We start from the raw sequence: 19,452 nt of genomic DNA on the forward strand, positions 1-19,452 counted from the left end.
TACTCTTTGTAATCTTGTGCTCTAAGCTTTTTGTATTTTATTTCTTAACAAGATACAGCCATTTCTCTCTGTTACTATCCTCAAAATTCTAGCCTTATTTTGGATTATCTTACTATGATAAGATTTTAAATCTGTGAATGTCCAATGTTGTCATAATTAATTACCAGTCTGATTAGTGTTGAACTCTTACCTAATTTTCTTAATCTTAAATACAAATTACAAAACACAAATTACAAAATACAAAAACTATACAAGGGTGTTTTAAAATAATGTTGGAGGAGCATTCAGAACTTCTTTGCAGAACTTCTGAATTTACTCTGCTGATGTCATTGAATTTGTTACACAACTGAAAATTTCCTTGCTGGGCTCGCAGATTTATACATTGCTATTTGTGGCAGTTAAACTCCCTTTTCCTACCAATGATTGTCATTAGGTACTTTGAACAAGTAAAGCAAACTATTATTTCCTATATGATCTTGTGGAAATAGTTATAAAATTATCTCACAAACTAATGGCTTTTGCTCTGAAAGGATAAAGTCTGTTCCCACTACTTTGCTCAGATAGAAGTATAAAATTGAATATGGACAATACATTTTGCTGAATTTTGCCTTTAAAAAATAACTAATCATTGCAGCTCTATTTACAATAGCCAGGACATGGAAGCAACCTAAGTGTCCATCATCGGATGAATGGATAAAGATGCGGCACATATATACAATGGAATATTACTCAGCCATAAAAAGAAGTGAAATTGAGATATTTGTAGTGAGGTGGATGGACCTAGAGTCTGTCAAACAGAGTGAAGTAAGTCAGAAAGAGAAAAACAAATACCGTATGCTAACACATATATATGGAATCTAAGGAGAAAAAAACAAAGGTCATGAAGAACCTAGGGGTAAGACGGGAATAAAGACACAGACCTACTAGAGAATGGACTTGAGGATATGGGGCTGGGGAAGGGTAAGCTGTGACAAAGTGAGAGAGTGGCATGGACATATATACACTACCAAACGTAAAATAGATAGCTAGTGGGAGGCAGCTGCATAGCACAGGGAGATCAGCTCGGTGGTTTGTGACCACCTAGAGGGGTGGGATAGGGAGGGTGGGAGAGAGGGAGACGCAAGAGGGAAGAGATATGGGAACATATGTATATGTATGGCTGATTCACTTTGTTGTAAAGCAGAAACTGACACACCATTGTAAAGCAATTATACTCCAATAAAGATGTTAAAAAATAAATAAAACATTCGTTAGTATTAAAAATAATAATAATAACTAAGTCTTTAATTGCAGTGATTTTGGAACTGTGGTTGTCTGACCTTGTTAAAGACAGTATCTCAGGGAAAACCTGTTAGACTTTTTTTGATAATAACATGTTGCAAATATTTGAGCTACCTGCAGTTTTGAGTTCTCCTATTCTAGCAAAAGAAGCAGTGAAATCTCTTATTTTTTTGTCCAGTAGTTTTGTCACCCTCTTGCAGTTCTGAGCATTTAAACATCTAATGGATTATTTTTTTCCTTTGAACCTAAGAATCATTTTGAATGCATTGGATGAGCTTATTTTTAAATCTGAAGTTACATATGTTATTCATATATATTGACTACAGTCCTTAAGAATAGACAACTGTTTTTTACCCAGGTTTTTTTTTTTTTTTTTGTGGTACGTGGGCCTCTCACTGCTGTGGCCTCTCCCGTTCTGGAGCACAGGCTCCGGACGCACAGGCTCCGCGGCATGTAGGATCCTCCCGGACCAGGGCACGAACCCACGTCCCCTGCATCGGCAGGTGGACTCTCAACCACTGCGCCACCAGGGAAGCCCCCCAGTTGTTTTTAAATAGCTTTGTTGTTGTTTAGTTTACACACCATAAAAGTTCACTCATTTTAAATGTACAATACAATGACTTTTAGAAAATTTACATAATTGCATAACCATCACCTCCATCAAGTTTTGGATCCATCACTCCAAAAAAATCTCTCATGCCTATTTGTGATCAATCCTCATTCTTAGCACTATAATCCAGGCAACCAGTATTTTCCTTTCTGTCTCTATAGATTTGCCTTTTCTCTGTAGATCTGTTATAAATGGAATTGTACAATATGTGGTCTTTTGTGTCTGGGTTCTTTCACTTAGCATAATGTTTTCAAGGTTCATCCACGTTGTAGGCTATATCAGTAGTTCCTTTTTATTGCTGAATAGTCTCAGTTCTTCCTAAACAAGATTAAGCCTTGAATTTGCCTCTAAGTAGTTATTATATGTTTCCTCCACTTTATGCCCAGATGTTAAGATTGTTAATATTGATAATTATTTTGCCATGAGGGGAGTAAATTAATTTAAGTGTGATCGAAAACCTTAAATTAATATACAGTTACTTCATTTTTAACATACACTGTCAATATGAGTAATCCTATATGGGAAGTCTGATTTTCTCCTAGGTATTATTCATTGTTTCTCTCATAAACTTTTACGTGAAGAGTTTATTTAAACTCAGAATAATTGTCCTTTGTGATATAAGTTTAATACAGTGTTCAGGTACAGAAGTGTTTAAGACTTAATTAATGAAAAATTTTAGAAGGTTATATCTTAAAAATTGATTTCAAATTATATTTTAATATAATAAAGAAACATTTTGGCAGTTTGAAAGACACTTTTCCCTACTTTGATCTACAAGTTACAGTTTCTTGCAGTAACCTGTACTAATATTGTAAAAAGAACAATTGGGCAGTCAAGCCAATATTAATGATACCCTCAACATTATTTTGATACTGCTTTAGATTTGATGTTCTTTAAAAAGTCCAATTAAATAAGCAGAATTTTGAGGTTCTTTCCTCTTTGATTTCCTTTTCTCCCTAATCCTGTGTTTTCCAAAATCATCCAATCCTATAAATATTAGATTTTTTTAATTGAAAAAGTCACATTTTTTGAATTGGCAACATCCCTGTTTGTGCTATGTAAAATAGATGAGTCTGGTCTTTAATCTACCTACAACTGGTATGAATCTGAACATTCATTCTATAGCATTAGTTATATGGGTTTTGGGAGGGAAGTATGTGGTGGGGGGCGGAGGGAGGGCTGGGATTTTTTTTTTTTTTTTTTTTTTTTTTTTTTTTTTTTTTTAGCATGGCACATTTTCAAACATTTTTCATGTGCTTAGGTACATCCAAGCAGAAGTCCAGTTCCCTGCAGGTAGCAGATCAGGACGTACTGCCACCTTTTCACCCATACCAGCCTTTGGAGTGCATAGTAGAGGAGACTGAAGGAAAACTGAATGAACTGGGACAAAGAATTAGTGCTATTGAAAAAGCACAGCTTAAATCATTGGAGTTAATTCAAGGTGAACCTCTGAACAAAGATAAGATAGAAGAACTTAAAAAGAACAGAGAAGAGCAAGTCCAGAAGAAGAAGAAAATACTGAAAGAACTGCAGAAAGTGGAAAGGCAGTTGCAGATGAAAACACAGCAGCAATTTACCAAAGAATACTTGGAAACCAAAGGTCAGAAAGACACAGTATCTCCACACCAGCAGTGCTCTCATAGAGGAGTCTTCCCAGAAGGGGAAGGAGATGGTAGTCTCCCAGAGGATCACTTTTCAGAGTTACCTCAGGTTGACACAATCTTATTTAAAGATAATGATGTTGATGATGAGCAACAGTCTCCACCATCGGCAGAACAAATTGATTTTGTCCCAGTCCAGCCTTTATCATCTCCACAGTGTAACTTTTCCAGTGAATTAGGTTCTAATGGGACAAATTCTCTTGAACTTCAGAAAGTATCAGGTAATCATCAGATTATAGGACAGCCTCAGATTGCTATTACTGGACACGATCAGGGGCTGTTAGTGCAAGAACCAGATGGACTAATGGTTGCAACTCCAGCCCAGACGCTTACCGACACTCTTGATGACCTGATAGCAGGTGGGTTAAGAAATATACCTGTAATAATTTCTCTTTAATCTTTGTGCTCAACTTCTTTACATGACTTTCCCAAAACACCAACTTGGTACTTTTCCATTTTAGAACTATCTTTATAAAATTACTCATTTCTTGAGGTGTTTTGGAAGTGAATTTAACTAAACTCAACAACACTAACACACAAAAGTGTGTTTTCCCTCTTCTTTTTTGTTATTTGCAAAAGCAAAGAAATAAAGTTGCCATGATCCTTTATTTTAGCCCTTTGGTATCAAAATCACCCTGTGTTGTATCTTGGGTAGGAGATCTCAAAATAGAATTTCTTTGTAGGCTTTAGAGATAATCATATAAGGTTAGACATTTAATTTTCCTGCTGGTGATTTTCATATTTGGAAATCAGAATTCTAAATCGCATTGCTTTTTCTTTATTTATAATTTTATTAGATCAATTTAAATATTTCTAATTAAAAGGAATGTTCAGAAAAAAACTATAGCATTCCATGTTTTTAAAATATTTGTGGTTAGAAGATCATTGTCAACTTGATAACGATTTGGAGATTGGGATTTTTGTATTAACTGTCTTGATGAAAGCACACAGAAACCACACACACACACACACACACACACACACACACACACACACAGCAAAGCAAAAAAGAAACCAGCCTTATAAACTTACAGTATATGTTTCTGTTTATTGTTGTGTGGAAAATTACAACTAGATATGAAATGAGGTGCACAAGTTTACTTTCCGTTTCATTGTCCTTGCAGCAGTGGGAAAACAGTGCAATTAATCATTTACCTTCCTAAAGATGGCTGGTGAATGTATCACCTCCATGAGAGCCCAGTTCAGAAATGCAGCCAGAATGGCTGTTGACAGTGGATGAAGACCAAGAACTAAGATGTAGCTGGAGTGATATTCAAAGGCAGGCCAGTCCTCTGTCTCTTGATTGCAACATTTTTTTTCTTTACTGTTGTCTGTTTCTTCTTGTCGTATTCTCCTCCCCTCCTCCCATCCCAGTTATGCTATCCCAGTTTCCTTTCTTCTTTTGTGAGCCTTTAGTATTCCTAATCTTTACTGAATCTTTTAAAATGTGGAGTAAGATTACTTAATTCAGGAATTTTATTGGGCATGTGTATGACTTCGAGTGGTTATAGAATTATAATAGTGCCTTTGAGGCTCCTCTGATATGTAATAGGTATTGCTGTGCAGAGGAGGAATGTCTTAGTTTTCATAAAGGAAATAAAAATGCTGGGAAATGTTTTAAGGAGTTAGATTCTTTATTCTTTACTTTTGTTTTTTATATCTTCAACCCATAGCCACTTAACTCAAATTGACTTTGTGTCATTAGCATTGCAAGTTGTTATAAATTTTGAATAAACTCTTATAGTTCATTTATGGTTCTGATTTCTAATCTGGTAAAAGCAGATATTGGAGTGTGAAGTATGATTATAAATAATAATGATGAAACTGGTGACCTGAGAGTAACATTTTTAAGACTTAGGATTCTATAAATATCATTATAATGTTCCTAATTAAGTACTCAGTTTGCAGTTATGAAACCCACATTATTGATCAGTTTAGTTTGTTGGAACTTAGGACCTGTCCTTTTTTTTTTTTTTTTTTAAAGGAGAAACAGCTCTAAAGGGAACTTGTAGGTGTTAACTTTATGGTAGTATTTACTGCTGTTTCTTGTAGAGGAGGTCAAATTCTGGTTATTTCACTGAAGTATTTGTTAAATTAAAATGACCTTTTACAAAGTTCACATGAAACTTCAAAAAATTGGTTTAGAAAACATCTTTTAATTATATTTAACATTAATATGAATAAAATTTAATTTCTCTTAGACATTAATGTCTAGTGACAGTTGCCCCACCATATTGTACAATATTCTTTTATTAATATACTTTAAAGTATAAATCCGTCAATACATTAAAAATTACACATTTTTTTCTCTCTTTTTTTTTTGGCTGCTTGGCTTGTGGGATCTAGTTCCCCGACCCGGGATCAAACTCAGGTGCCCAGCAGTGACAGTGCCTAGTCCTAACCATTGAACCTCCAGGGAATTCCCTGAAAATTATCTTCATTTAAAATTTTTTTCATTTTGCTGAAGCTTACATTTTAAAATATATAGCAATAATTAGATTTTCTTTGTTCAAAATGATGACTTACCTCAAAATTTAAAACTTTATTAAGTCTAAGTTTCTCTTAATTTCTTAATTGAAGATGAAATAAATAAGAATGAATTAGGTAAATACCTAATGCTTTGATTTTATGACATGTTAATATACCAGTAGAATTATAGATCAGACCAAAGATATAATTAATTTTACCTAAATTAAATCTAGTTATCATGCCTCATAGTTAATAAAAGAGAGGAAGAGAGGATACTGTACATCTTACAATTTTACTTTAGATAATATTCATATATAATAGCAATAAGTTTCACTCTTTAAATATAAGAGTATTTTTCTTTCTTCTTTTCTTTTCTTTTATTTTTTTGTGGTACGCGAGCCTCTCACTGTTGTGGCCTCTCCCGTTACGGAGCACAGGCTCCGGACACGCAGGCTCAGTGGCCATGGCTCACGGGCCCAGCCGCTCCGTGGCATGTGGGATCTTCCCGGACCGGGGCACGAACCTGTGTCCCCTGCATCAGCAGGCGGACTCTCAACCACTGCGCCACCAGGGAAGCCCAAGAGTATTTTTCTTTATTGCTGTTCTACTCTCAAAATATTTGTCATGATAATGAGTTGGTTAGATACATAATTTATGAATGTCATAACTTGACTAGCTGACTGACAGCCATAACTATATAGTCTTAAATGTATCATACTTGATATAGTCTCAGCCAGAATATATGTATACTCTTGATTGGAAGCATGGTTGTTCAGGTTCATTTCTTCTGAAATTAAGTGTCAGGCTTTTAGAAGTTATCGTAATAGCAAATGATTCTCAGTTCAGATGTCTAGAATTAAGGTCTGAAAATAAAAAGCAATTTAAAGAAATTCAAAATAGCTTTGACCATTGAGCAGTTCTAGAAACATCTAGTAAAATTTTCAGGCTTAATATATAAAGAAGCTTGGTTAAAAAATCAACTAGTATCACTTTATTTACATTTATTGAGCGCTTACCATGCACCAAGCTCAGTGCTAAATGCTCTTATATACATTATCTCATGGGCTCTTTATAGTAATACTATAAAATAAGTCCATATCCCATCTCTGTTTTTCTGTTGAAAACTGAGGCTAATGGAAATTAAGTTGCTAGTAAGTGTTAAGATTCAAACTCAGTTCAGCCAGTTTAAGAACCTTAGAAGTAATATGCATGCATCTGATTCAACTTGAAGTTCTGAGTTTATATTAAAGATATTATTTCCTTAGACTTCTAAATTCTACTAAATAACAATTTCCCTTATTATTTTTATATTAAGATTTGATGTGCATGTAAGGTTTAATATAATTTTGTGACTTGAGAACATTGTTACTGTTGTTGACATCTTAATAGGCTCTCTTCAAACAAATTCCAATTCCATAGTATCTTTTTTTTTTTTTTTTTTTTTTTTTGCGGTACGGGGGCCTCTCACTGTTGTGGCCTCTCCCGTTGTGGGGCACAGGCTCTGGACGCGCAGGCTTAGCGGCCATGGCTCACGGGCCTAGCCGCTCCGCGGTATGTGGGATTTTTCCAGACCGGGGCACGAACCCGTATCCCCTGCATCGGCAGGCGGACTCTCAACCACTGCGCCACCAGGGAAGCCCCATAGTATCTTGCTTTAAGTAATCCTGTGGTAGTCATTTTAGGCTTAAGAATAAAAAAGTAATTAGGAAATTATCTTTGAGGGAATTTACAGTAAAATATCTTTAAGTAATAATTTCTTCTAATAGATGTTAATATTTTATTTATAGATTGTTATTTATATGGAACTATTTAATAAAGTTACTATTATCTAAAACAGATTACAGTGATTTAATTTCTTAAGGCCTTGCAACATAGTTTACATATACCTAGTATCTGAGATGTTTATGTAATAAAGTTTATTACTGTCTTCCATATTGCCTACAAAACTATCTTAAATTTCATAAAGAATTAAGTAAAATACTACACTTATTTAGTTCTTCTATCACCCCATTTTAGGATAGTGCATAAATTTAATTTGAATTATGTAGTGACTTTTGTGATAGTGATCTGTTTTGGTCATTTTCAGAGACATTTTGTTCAGAAATAGAAAACATTTTAGGATTTATGAAAAAAATTTCATAGTCCTGGTATAATTTTATCTTCATAAAACCTTTATTCCACATGTACTTTTAAAATCTTTGCTACTTTCTAGTTTTTTCTTTAGAACTTTTCATATGTAATTAATCCTATTAGAGTCACTTCTGTGGAATGTTTCTGATTGTCATTATTACAGGGAGGAAAAAATGTCTTGAGGATACTGTTGTACAAAAATGTACAATCAATGTAACAATACATATTTGGTAACAGAGCTGTTAAATGTACAAAAGTATTTTTTAAAAACCAACTCTGTAAAAAAGTCTTTTATAACATCATATTCTGGCATAGCACTCTAGTCAACTATTTTAAATTTTTTGAATATCTGTTGTTCATAATAACAAAAAGATAACATGAATAAACAAATTTAATGATAGAAAAGTAATTCTTTAGTAAGATATATGTTGATAATTATATGACTACTGTTAAAATCTTACTATTACAAAGGTGCCATATATCAATGTTTAGTGTCTTGTTTCTGGAACTGTTTCCAAACATATCAGCTGTTTTGAGGAGGCATAACAAAATACTATCTGCTTTTAATTCATTCAATGACAAAAATTTTTAAAGCTGTGTTTTCATTGTGCGTGTTCTTACAGGCAAAAGAAATATTTATAATAATCATTTTTATTTGTAACCATATAGTTAAATTATGTATATTTATGTGGTGACAGAAGCTGTAGAAATTCATATTATCAAGATGTGATTTTATATATATTTGTTACGAGCGGGGAGGGACAGCTCATGTAGAAACATATCTGAACATCTTAAAATTTGCTATTATTTAAAGCATACTATTAAATATAGTATAGTACTATAATAATAGTGTAGTACTATTAGCATACTACACTTATCTTTCATACTTGTGATCAGTATCCTTGATTGGGATCCAGTCATATCAAAATTCTAGAGAGAAAGCATTCTCCAATCTTGAAATGCTTACATTTTTCTTTAAGACCTGTGTGTTTTTGATTGACTTTTAGCGTGGGTAAGAGGAAGTTATTGCCATCATTGAAACTTTGTTGTCTTTTTCTGTATTATTAATGATTATATGTTTTTTCTGAGTTTTTTCTTTCTTCAGTGAATTGTAATGTTTTTATTTTTCAATGCAGTGATTAATAGTACTGAAAATCCTATAAAATACCTGATAATTACATATATTAGGCACTTACCAAACACTGTGTTAAATACTTTTTGCACATTTCTCATGGATAATTCACAACATCCCTCTGAGATAGGTCCTATTTCCCTCTTCATGGGGCAAACTCCATCTCATGAAAGAAAAGAAATATGCAGAGAGAGAAAGATATAATTTCATTTAATTCAGTTTCAGACATCAGATTTTGAGGTCCCAAATAAAAGTTCCAATGTTCATTTTTAAAATAGTTTGATTTTCAGACATTGATTTCATTTTAGCAAATTTTCAGAGTAAATATTGAATTTTAAAAACACATACTCTCTGCTATTTATGTGAGAAATATTCTAACTTGTTCTTCCCTTTTTTCTGCTTCTTCTGCTTCTTTTTTCCTTCTTTTTTTTTTTTAATGCATTGTCCTCAGGATGTTTTTATCTAATTCCCTTTTACAAACTAAGATATAAGATTCCTTTTTTTTTTATTGGAAACTATTTTCTCCCTATTGACAATATAAAAGGCTACCATTTGTTGTATATGCACTAAATATCAGGTACGATGCTCAATATTTTACTTCATTATCTCAAGGGGTTTTCCCAACAACCTTACAATGGAGGTACTGTAATTATCATCCCATTTTACACATAAGGAAATTGAGGTTCAGAGACGTTAAGTTACTTGCCCAAGATCAGAAAGTCATTGGTAGAACTGGGATTCAAACATATGTCCATCTGACTCAAGCTTGTGATTTAATTACTACATTATATTACTGCTATAGAATTTTCCGTTTTCTGTGTTTTTCTGTACACAAATGACATTACTCTTTTAAGTAGAATTCAGCAATATGAATATTGTTTTTCAGCTGTGAGTAGCAGAGTGCCCACTGGTTCAAACAGTTCCTCTCAGACGGCAGAATGTCTTACACCTGAGCCCTGTTCGCAGTCTCCAAGCAATGTGGCTTCCCAGTCTGTGCCTCCTGTGTATCCTTCAGTTGACATCGATGCACATGTGAGTAGACTGCTTTATTTATTTATTTATTTATTTAGGTAATTTATTTTTTTGGCTGTGTCGGGTCTTAGTTGCAGCATACGGGGTCTTCGTTGTGGCATGCGGGATCTTTCATTGTGGCGCATGGGCTTCTCTAGTTGTGGTGCGTGGGCTCCAGAGTGCCCAGGCTCAGTAGTTGTGGCATGTGGGCTCTCTTAGTTGTGGCCCACGGACTCTTAAGGTTTTTTTCCTTTTCCTAGACTGAGAGCAACCATGACACAGCATTAACGCTAGCTTGTGCAGGTGGTCATGAAGAACTTGTATCTGTACTCATAGCGCGAGATGCTAAAATTGAACACAGAGACAAAAAAGGTAAGAAATGTTAGTGAGAAATAAAGTTGGAGAGTAATTATATCAGAAAACAATTCATTTTTTACTATCAATAAGTGGTTCCTAGACTATTCAGTGAAAGAATGGGTTTGCATATTTCAATTAAGAATATCTGGATTTGTTAATCTACAGAGCCAAATTATTCTTCAAAAATTAGACTGTAGATCATCAAGGAAGCAAGCTGTGTTTAGCTTTCTCCTTAATCTAAAAGTAGAGCATGCAGAGGTATCAAAGTTTATTATGAGTATAAACTTTAATAGTTTCGTTTGACTTAGCATTTTCTTTTTATCAGGTGTTTATGGGGTTTTGTCACTAACAAATTAGGGTTTAAAACAGTTTTATGTTAAATGATTATAAGTATCTGCCCTAAAGACCTTTTCCTACTAAAATAATAGAGAATTAAAAACAGTGCCTTAATATGTTAAAAAACACAAATTTGACCAAGATTTTTATTTTCTGATTTAGGTTTCACACCACTGATCCTGGCAGCAACAGCAGGACATGTTGGAGTTGTTGAAATCCTTTTGGATAAAGGTGGAGACATAGAAGCACAATCTGAACGAACTAAGGATACTCCACTTTCATTGGCATGTTCTGGTGGACGTCAGGAAGTATGTTAATGTTCATTTTGTAAACACTTGTATTTTAAATATGCATATGCTTAGTAATTTAGCTACATGAATAAAACTTGCATGTGTTTTGACATGTTCTATATATTAAATTTAATGAGAATAGTAAATGCCCTTTTAAAGAATCTGTTTCTTGCCTTTCAGGCAAAATAAAAATTCTCATCATCCTTACGTTTATTGGGATTCAATAGAGCATAGTCCTAACACATGAAATGCAAATTTATCACTCAATAATTGAGGAATAGAAACAGTAACAACTTGTTATTTCAGTATGATTGGAATTTTATAGCTCTGAATTCCTTGATATGAAATTGAATTCATTTCTGTAGTGCTGATATTTGAATATTTAGGGTTTAATTAAAATGTTAGGTATTTAGACAAGGAAGTTATAAGTCCCATTTCTTTGTGCTTCCTTCATTATAAGATAGACCCTTGGTGTAAACTAGATTTCTCTGTTCATATTTTACTTTGTAGGTAGTAGACTTGCTGCTGGCTCGGGGTGCAAATAAAGAACATAGGAATGTGTCTGATTATACACCACTGAGTCTAGCTGCATCTGGAGGATATGTGAATATCATTAAGATTCTGCTTAATGCCGGGGCAGAAATTAATTCAAGGTATCTATCACCTGTTTATTTTATTACTCATGATTAGTAAATTATTACCTTGGAATTAAGTGTTTTCCCCTAAATATTTGGACAGATACCATTTTTAATTAAGATAGTACTAAAGTTGCAAGGCCAACAGTTATTCCTATAATGTGCTTATAAGTAATCAAAGCTTATTTCAGCTAACGTTGCTGTTTTTAAAGAGGTTTCTTTTCAGAAAACACTGTTATATATAGTTGGAAATTTATGGCCTCTGCATAGGGATTATGTTTTAAATTGTGAGATTTTCCTACTTCTAATTATTAGTCTAAACAAATAAAATCTATTCATTGGAGTTAGAAATCTTTCTTCTTACTGAAGCTTTTTCATTTTTTATGTTCTCTATGCTTTTTAAGAAAACAATAGGCAACATATTATTTTAATTTTCTAAGCACATTTTCCCCCCCTTAGGACTGGGAGTAAACTAGGTATTTCTCCCCTGATGTTGGCTGCAATGAATGGACATGTTCCTGCAGTGAAACTGCTGCTTGATATGGGTTCAGACATTAATGCCCAAATAGAGACCAATCGGAACACAGCTCTCACCTTGGCCTGTTTCCAAGGACGAGCAGAAGTAGTGAGTTTGCTTCTGGACCGAAAAGCCAATGTTGAACATAGGGCAAAGGTAAGCATTTTATAACTTGTCCTCTACTTCAGATATATTTTTAATAGAAAGAGCAACTTAAATTCAATGTACTATTTTAAATTGTCATAAGTTAAAACTGATGCCCCAATGCAGGACTGGAGAATAGTGCTATACAGTGTGTCACTGGCCATTGGTCAGTGGCACACTATCACCATTCATGACTTTTATTAAAGGCAGTGAAGAAAAATAGAATCAGTACTTTTTTCCAACTTCAGCCTTGAGTGGCTTGAAGAACTCCTTTAATGAGGCATGTGCTTACCATTGGTAAAAACCCCAATCAAAAAAATTGCTGCAGGGACTTCCCTGGTGGCGCAGTGGTTAAGAATCCACCTGCCAATGCAGGGGACATGGGTTGGATCCCTGGTCCAGGAAGATCCCACATGCCGCAGAGCAACTAAGCCTGTGCACCACAACTACTGAGCCCACGCACCACAACTACCGAGGCTGTGCGCCACAACTACTGAAGCCCACGTGCCTAGAGCCTGTTCTCCGCAACAAGAGAAGCCACCACAATAAGAAGCCTGTACACCGCAACAAAGAGTAGCCCCCACTCGCCACAACTAGAGAAAACCTGCACAGCAACAAAGACCCAATGCAGGGACTTCCCTGGTGACACAGTGGTTAAGAATCCACCTGCCAATGCAGGGAACACGGGTTCAAGCCCTGGTCTGGGAAGATCCCACATGTGCACCACACTACTGAGCCTGTGCTCTAGAGCTCACAAGCCACAACTACCGAGACTGTGTGCCACAACTACTGAAGCCCACGCGCCTAGAGTCCGTGCTCCGCAACAAGAGAAGCCACCGCGATGAGAAGCCTGCACACCACAGTAGCCCCCGCTGGCCGCAACTAGAGAAAGCCCGTGTGCAGCAACGAAGACCCAACACAGCCAAAAATAAATAAATAAATTTGTTTAAAAAAAAAAAAGACCCAGTGCAGCCATAAATAAATAAATAAAAGCATGACTATTAAAAATAAATTGCTGCATAGATTATACAATTAAGACAACTAAAATCTAATCTGACCACGACAGATTACTTTTTGTATTACAAGTATTCAGTGTGACCCATTTATCTATTAGAAGTCCTAAAGAAAGCCATATTATTTTGGTAATGATACCAGTAGGAAAAGTCTTCTGGTGAAATGTTGGAGACTAATGAGCAAAGACACATGCATAAAATTTATAAAATGATATTTTAATCTATTTTACCCAAGTTTGAGTAGCATTTAAGGAGTTTATCCTGGGTTATTTAGCAAACTGCCTTTTTAGATAGAGTATAGTCTAAACAAGATAGAGTATATTCTAAACAAAGTTTTCCCATTGAACATTGTGCCATATTTAATTTTCTTTTTATTCGTTTTAATATTTCTGTTTGTTGTGCAGAGCAGGTATTGTCTCATGTAAAGTTATAACAGTAGAGAAGTTATGAAATTGTTTATTCTTTTAGCATGAAATTGTGTATTTTTTTAGCATATTTTTTTTTATTTTTTAGTAAGAGAAATCATTCTAGCATGTCTAACTGAACCTAACAATTTTCACTTGCTGTTTAGTAAAGCTTAAGAGTGAATGTTGCTTAGCTCTCTTGTGAGAGAAAATCAGAAATAGAATACACTTATAAGTCAATTGTTTCAGTCCCTTAAAGAAATTAATATAATTTACTCACATAATTTTTTGGTTTAAACAGACTGGTCTTACCCCTTTGATGGAAGCTGCTTCTGGAGGATATGCAGAGGTTGGAAGAGTTCTCCTAGATAAAGGAGCAGATGTCAATGCCCCCCCTGTGCCTTCCTCAAGAGATACTGCTTTAACAATAGCAGCGGACAAAGGTCACTACAAATTTTGTGAGCTCCTGATTAATAGGTGGGTAAATTTTATATTTATTTATAGAATTTCTATGATCCCTTTCACTTGTCAGAGCCTTTACAGTTAATAAAATTGTTTTACTTTATTGACATTTTAAAGAACAGATTATTTGTTTGCTATTTTATAAAAGATGAAAGACAAATTAGAGAAAAAGAGAAAAAGTCAGCCTCTTCTCATAGGAAACAAACTATATTAACATTATTTGATTTTTATAGGGGAGCCCATATTGATGTTCGTAACAAGAAGGGAAACACACCACTTTGGTTGGCATCCAATGGTGGTCATTTTGATGTGGTGCAATTGCTAGTGCAAGCAGGTGCTGATGTGGATGCAGCAGATAACCGGAAAATCACACCTCTTATGTCAGCATTTCGCAAGGTAACTTGATGTGGGGGAAAAAGGATAGAATTTGTTTAAAACTACTAAATTTTAAGTTGAAATCGTGAGAAAGATAAATTGGTCTTGAGGAATCGACTCTGTTTCTATATACAAACCTTTGCTGTCTTTCCACTTTCTTTGTGGCCAAATCTAAGAGCTATATGGTAGTTCCCTATAAGCAACTTGGTTGTTAAATCACTTGGTGTCTTGACTAGTTTTGTTATGTTTTTGTACATAAAACGTGAGATTTAAGGACAGATATTATATGTAGATGAATGTTTTCTCTACCTAAAGAACAAAAACAAGTGGACTCTCATAAAAATTTATTATACCTCCTGTATATATTAAGGCTTACTTATCTGCTCTATTTTACAAAGCTTTCCCATTGCAATTGTGATAACATGTAAACTACTTAATGTGGCTCACAAAGCCCTGCATGAATGGCTCATGCCAGCCTCAGACCAATCATTTCTACTCCCCTTCCCCTTTGGTCACTACACTTCAGCCACTGGCCTAGAATGCACTAAATTTTTAAATTCCTGAGGGCCTTTGCTCACTGGTTTTCTTTTCCTGAAATGTTCTTTCCCTTGCTCTTCACCTGGCTCACTTCTCTTCATCCTTTAATATCTACTCATCCTTAAATATCACTTCTCAGAAAGTCCTTTTCTAACTCCCAATCTGAAAAGTTTCTCTTGTTCTCTTTTATAGTTCACTGTTATTTTCCTTATCTCATTTTGTAATTATACATTCAAACATGCATTACTTTTTTAATGCCTATCTCCCCAGTTAGACTACAAGATCTATGAAAGCTAAGATTCATGACTGTCTTTTTCACCAGTGTTTGTGCCCAGTTGTTCAGCTCAGTGCCTGACACATACTAGATGGTCAGTAAATAGCTATTGAATGAGAGCAGTGTAAGTTATGAGTCTTAAAAAAAGTCTTAAATATTTACTTTTTTTTCAATTTTTTTCTTTCCTTTTAATTGAGGTATAATTTATATATAGTAAAAACACAAATCTAAGGTACATGAATTTTGATAAATGCATATACCTATGTAACCCACACTCCATAAAGGTATAAAATACTTCCATAATCCTAGAAAGTTTCATCATGCCCATCCTCAGTTAATTCCCTGCCCCAGAAGAAGCCACTTTTCTGATTTTTGTCACCATCAGACTAATTTTTTTTTTTTTTTTGCCACACTGTGCGGCGTACGGGATCTTAATTCCCCAACCAGGGATCGAACTGTGCCCCTTGCAGTGGAAGTGTGGAGTCTTAACCACTGGACTGCCAGGGAAGTCCCCCCATCAGACTAATTCTTGAAGAGTAAACGAGCTTTAGTAGGAGGGGAAACAATGCAAGTTTGGTTATGTTAAAATAGACGTACTTATAATTGATTACAGATCATCCAGCCCCTGATAATGGCATTTAGAAATTGTTTTACCTAGATTCAAGTCATAGAACTCAAGATAAATATGACAACCTACCGTGTTTAGTTTCGTAAGATAGAGCCAAAATAATGCTTTGAAATCTAGAACATCCTCTTTGTTTTCGGACTAATTTCCCTTTTATATTGAGATTCATTTCACATCACCAATTTTTATTTTACTAATCGATTTATTCTAGGAGATATATATTTTTTAAAGTTTGTCTATTTTCAATGGGATGTGGGCAGATTAAATTCAAGAGAAATGTCGTTTGGTCCACCATATATTTCCCAGCATGTTGTACTTACCGCTTTCTGTTTATAAACTCAACACTGTTTCTATTTTCATAATTTCAATTTTAAGTTTAGTAAACTCTCAAGTGTTACTGTACCTTTTACCCTTAAGTTTTTAAGCATATGGGCCAATTTTCAAAGTATTCTTTTGTGTATTTTTTGTTATACTTCTTACAGGGTCATGTAAAAGTTGTTCAGTATTTGGTGAAAGAGGTCAATCAGTTCCCTTCTGATATAGAATGCATGAGATACATAGCAACAATCACAGATAAGGTAGGTTTAATATGCTGTTGAAGCACATTTTTGTTCTTTGTTGAATTATATGCCAGAGTATATGTTAGCAGCCCGTTCTTTTCATCCTCTATGAGACTGATCATCTGATTTTTCTATGCTTTAGTTTCCCCATTTGCAAATGAAGAATGAGTATATTTTTTATAAATTATTTTGAGATTTCCTTCCTATTATGGACCATAATTACAGTGACTGCAGCTAAAGTTTATTACTAGACTATTAGCCTGATTAGAAAATTTTCTAAGAACACAAACTTTTTAGAAAATGGTACCTTATTTTGATTTTTCAATCAAAGACTAGACTCAAAGGATAGCTTAATTTGGTTTAGTGAATATTCAGTAATTTGAGGCTTTAAGCCCTGAACTTTGGTATACTTATCAGCTCAAGTTTTATTGGCCTGTTTATGTGTTCCTATATTTATATAATTCCATTTTCCACTATAGGAACTGTTGAAAAAATGTCACCAGTGTGTTGAGACAATTGTGAAGGCTAAAGACCAGCAGGCTGCAGAAGCAAATAAGAATGCAAGTATTCTTTTAAAGGAACTTGATCTGGAAAAGGTGAGTGGGAAAAATAATTTTCTTTATTAGAAATGGTTGAAAATCTAGTAGAATAAATTTGCCACTGATATGACCATAATCTTAACAAAATCTCTTTTTAAAAAATGATTAATAGATTATCAAACTACCATCAATTTTTTGATTCTGACCTATACATAAAAAATACTTTTAACCATATAAGTGAGGAATTAGTTTCTGAGCAGATCACAATTTTCCAAATAACATTACTGCCTAAGTGGTTTTAATATTAGTCTGGGAAGAAATTTTTTTAAACATTGGAAATCTTTCGTTTATTATAAGATATGGGCTATAAGTGGTTTATTAGATCCTTAATTAAAGAGTAAGTATCTAAGTTTCCTAGGATGTGTGGTAGTATAATTGAAAAAGTTAAAAAAAAAAAAAGGTCGCTTTTCTGAGGCTTAGTGTGCTTACCTGGAAAAGGAGGGTGTTGTTATGAACCCAGAAATTATATTAAAAGAATAAATAGCATAATCAAGTAGAGTTATTATAGAAATGCAGGAGATAGCTTAATATTAAGATATTTTGTTGATGATAAAAGGAAGGAAAAAGATCATTTTGAGAGATGCTAAAATTTTGACATCAATTTTTAATTTTAAAGAAAATCAAAACTTGTAAGTTAAAAACAGAAGAAAAAATTGCTTACAAATCAACGAGAAAGGGATTTCCCTGGTGGTCTAGAGGTTAAGACTTTGCCTCTAATCCCACATGCCTCGGGGCCAAAAAACCAAAATATAAAACAGAAACGATATTGTACAAATTCAATAAAGACTTTAAAAATGGTCACATCAAAAAAAAAAAAAAAACAATGAGAAAAAGATAACTTGCCCAGAATGAAAAATGATCACACAAATGGGCAATTCACAGAAGAAATATAAATGTTCAATAAATACATGGAGAATGCTCAACTTCATGAATAAACAAAGAAATGCACAGTGAAAGAGTGATTTAAATTTCTTTTACCAGATTAGGAAAACTTAAAATTTAAAGGTTTGGTAATAGATATTGATGGCTAGGGTATGCAGAAATTAGCCTTCTAGTATGATTTTTGATGTATGGTATAAATTAGTATAAGTATTAATGGAGATGATTTGACAAATGCATTAAATTAAAAAGGGTGCATACCTACTCCAGTCACTCCTCTTCTAGAAATTTAGCCTAAGGTAAATACTTTGATAAATGCTCAAAGATGTGAACATACAAAAGGACATTCACTGTTAAATTGCTTATAACAGGGGGAAGGGTATAAACCTTAAAGTTTTATCATTAGGAAATTAAATAAATTTAATACCTCCATGATAAACTTGATTACAGTTAAAATCAGAAGGGGGAAACTAATATTCATTTTAAAATGAAGTTTGAAGTTTGATGACTACTAAGGTCCCTCCTGTGTTCTATAATTTTTATTTTTGTGTAACTACCCAGGGATATGGTCAGCAATTCCTTAAACAGCCGTTTTGCTCTTATGCCAACCGAGTGATGAAACTGCATATTCAGTTAACAATTATTTTTTCTCTTAATGCTCAGCCCCTTTCTCATTTACATAGGGGGTTGACAGACTTTTTTATTTTTTTTGCGGTACGCGGGCCTCTCACTGCTGTGGCCTCTCCCGTTGTGGAGCACAGGCTCTGGACGCGCAGGCTCAGTGGCCATGGCTCACGGGCCTAGCCACTCCGCGGCATGTGGGATCTTCCCGGACCAGGGCACGAACCCGCGTCCCCTGCATTGGCAGGCGGACTCTCAACCACTGCACCGCCAGGGAAACCCAACTTTTTATTTTTTTATTCTTTATTTTTTTAATTTTAATTTTTAAATTTTTTTGGTTTCGCCTCGTGGTTGTGGGATCTTAGTTCCCCGACCAGGGACTGAACCCAGGCCCTTGGCAGTGAGAGCGCAGAGTCCTAACCACTGGACCACCAGGGAATTCCCAACAGACTTTTTCTATGAAATGCTGAAGAGTAAATATTTTAGGCTTTGTAGGCCCATACGATCTCTGTCATAACTCCTTGACTCTG

The 19,452-nt window shown here is 34.5% G+C and overlaps 1 protein-coding gene across 11 annotated transcripts in view; it reads left to right on the top strand.

Moving 5' to 3' along the window:
- Window positions 1-19,452, top strand: part of ANKHD1 (ankyrin repeat and KH domain containing 1) — a 123,479-nt gene that overhangs the window by 78,792 nt on the left and 25,235 nt on the right. For 8 of the 11 annotated variants that reach the window (XR_010942141.1, XM_067731956.1, XM_067731950.1 and 5 more), the window contains 10 exons: window positions 3,153-3,911; window positions 10,170-10,315; window positions 10,555-10,666; window positions 11,150-11,295; window positions 11,788-11,930; window positions 12,372-12,585; window positions 14,292-14,467; window positions 14,686-14,848; window positions 16,746-16,841; window positions 17,303-17,419. Coding sequence is in view for 10 of the 11 variants with exons in the window: in XM_067731956.1 (XP_067588057.1) it covers window positions 3,153-3,911; window positions 10,170-10,315; window positions 10,555-10,666; window positions 11,150-11,295; window positions 11,788-11,930; window positions 12,372-12,585; window positions 14,292-14,467; window positions 14,686-14,848; window positions 16,746-16,841; window positions 17,303-17,419 (2,072 nt within the window). In the remaining variant the exon portion in view is untranslated. Of the gene's footprint in view, window positions 1-3,152; window positions 3,912-4,676; window positions 5,241-10,169; window positions 10,316-10,554; window positions 10,667-11,149; window positions 11,296-11,787; window positions 11,931-12,371; window positions 12,586-14,291; window positions 14,468-14,685; window positions 14,849-16,745; window positions 16,842-17,302; window positions 17,420-19,452 lie in introns of those variants that run through there. The other 3 variants (XM_067731957.1, XM_067731958.1, XM_067731959.1) reach the window with 2 other exon arrangements.

This window comes from Pseudorca crassidens, chromosome 3 (genome assembly GCF_039906515.1).
Source record: "Pseudorca crassidens isolate mPseCra1 chromosome 3, mPseCra1.hap1, whole genome shotgun sequence".
NCBI lineage: Eukaryota > Metazoa > Chordata > Mammalia > Artiodactyla > Delphinidae > Pseudorca > Pseudorca crassidens.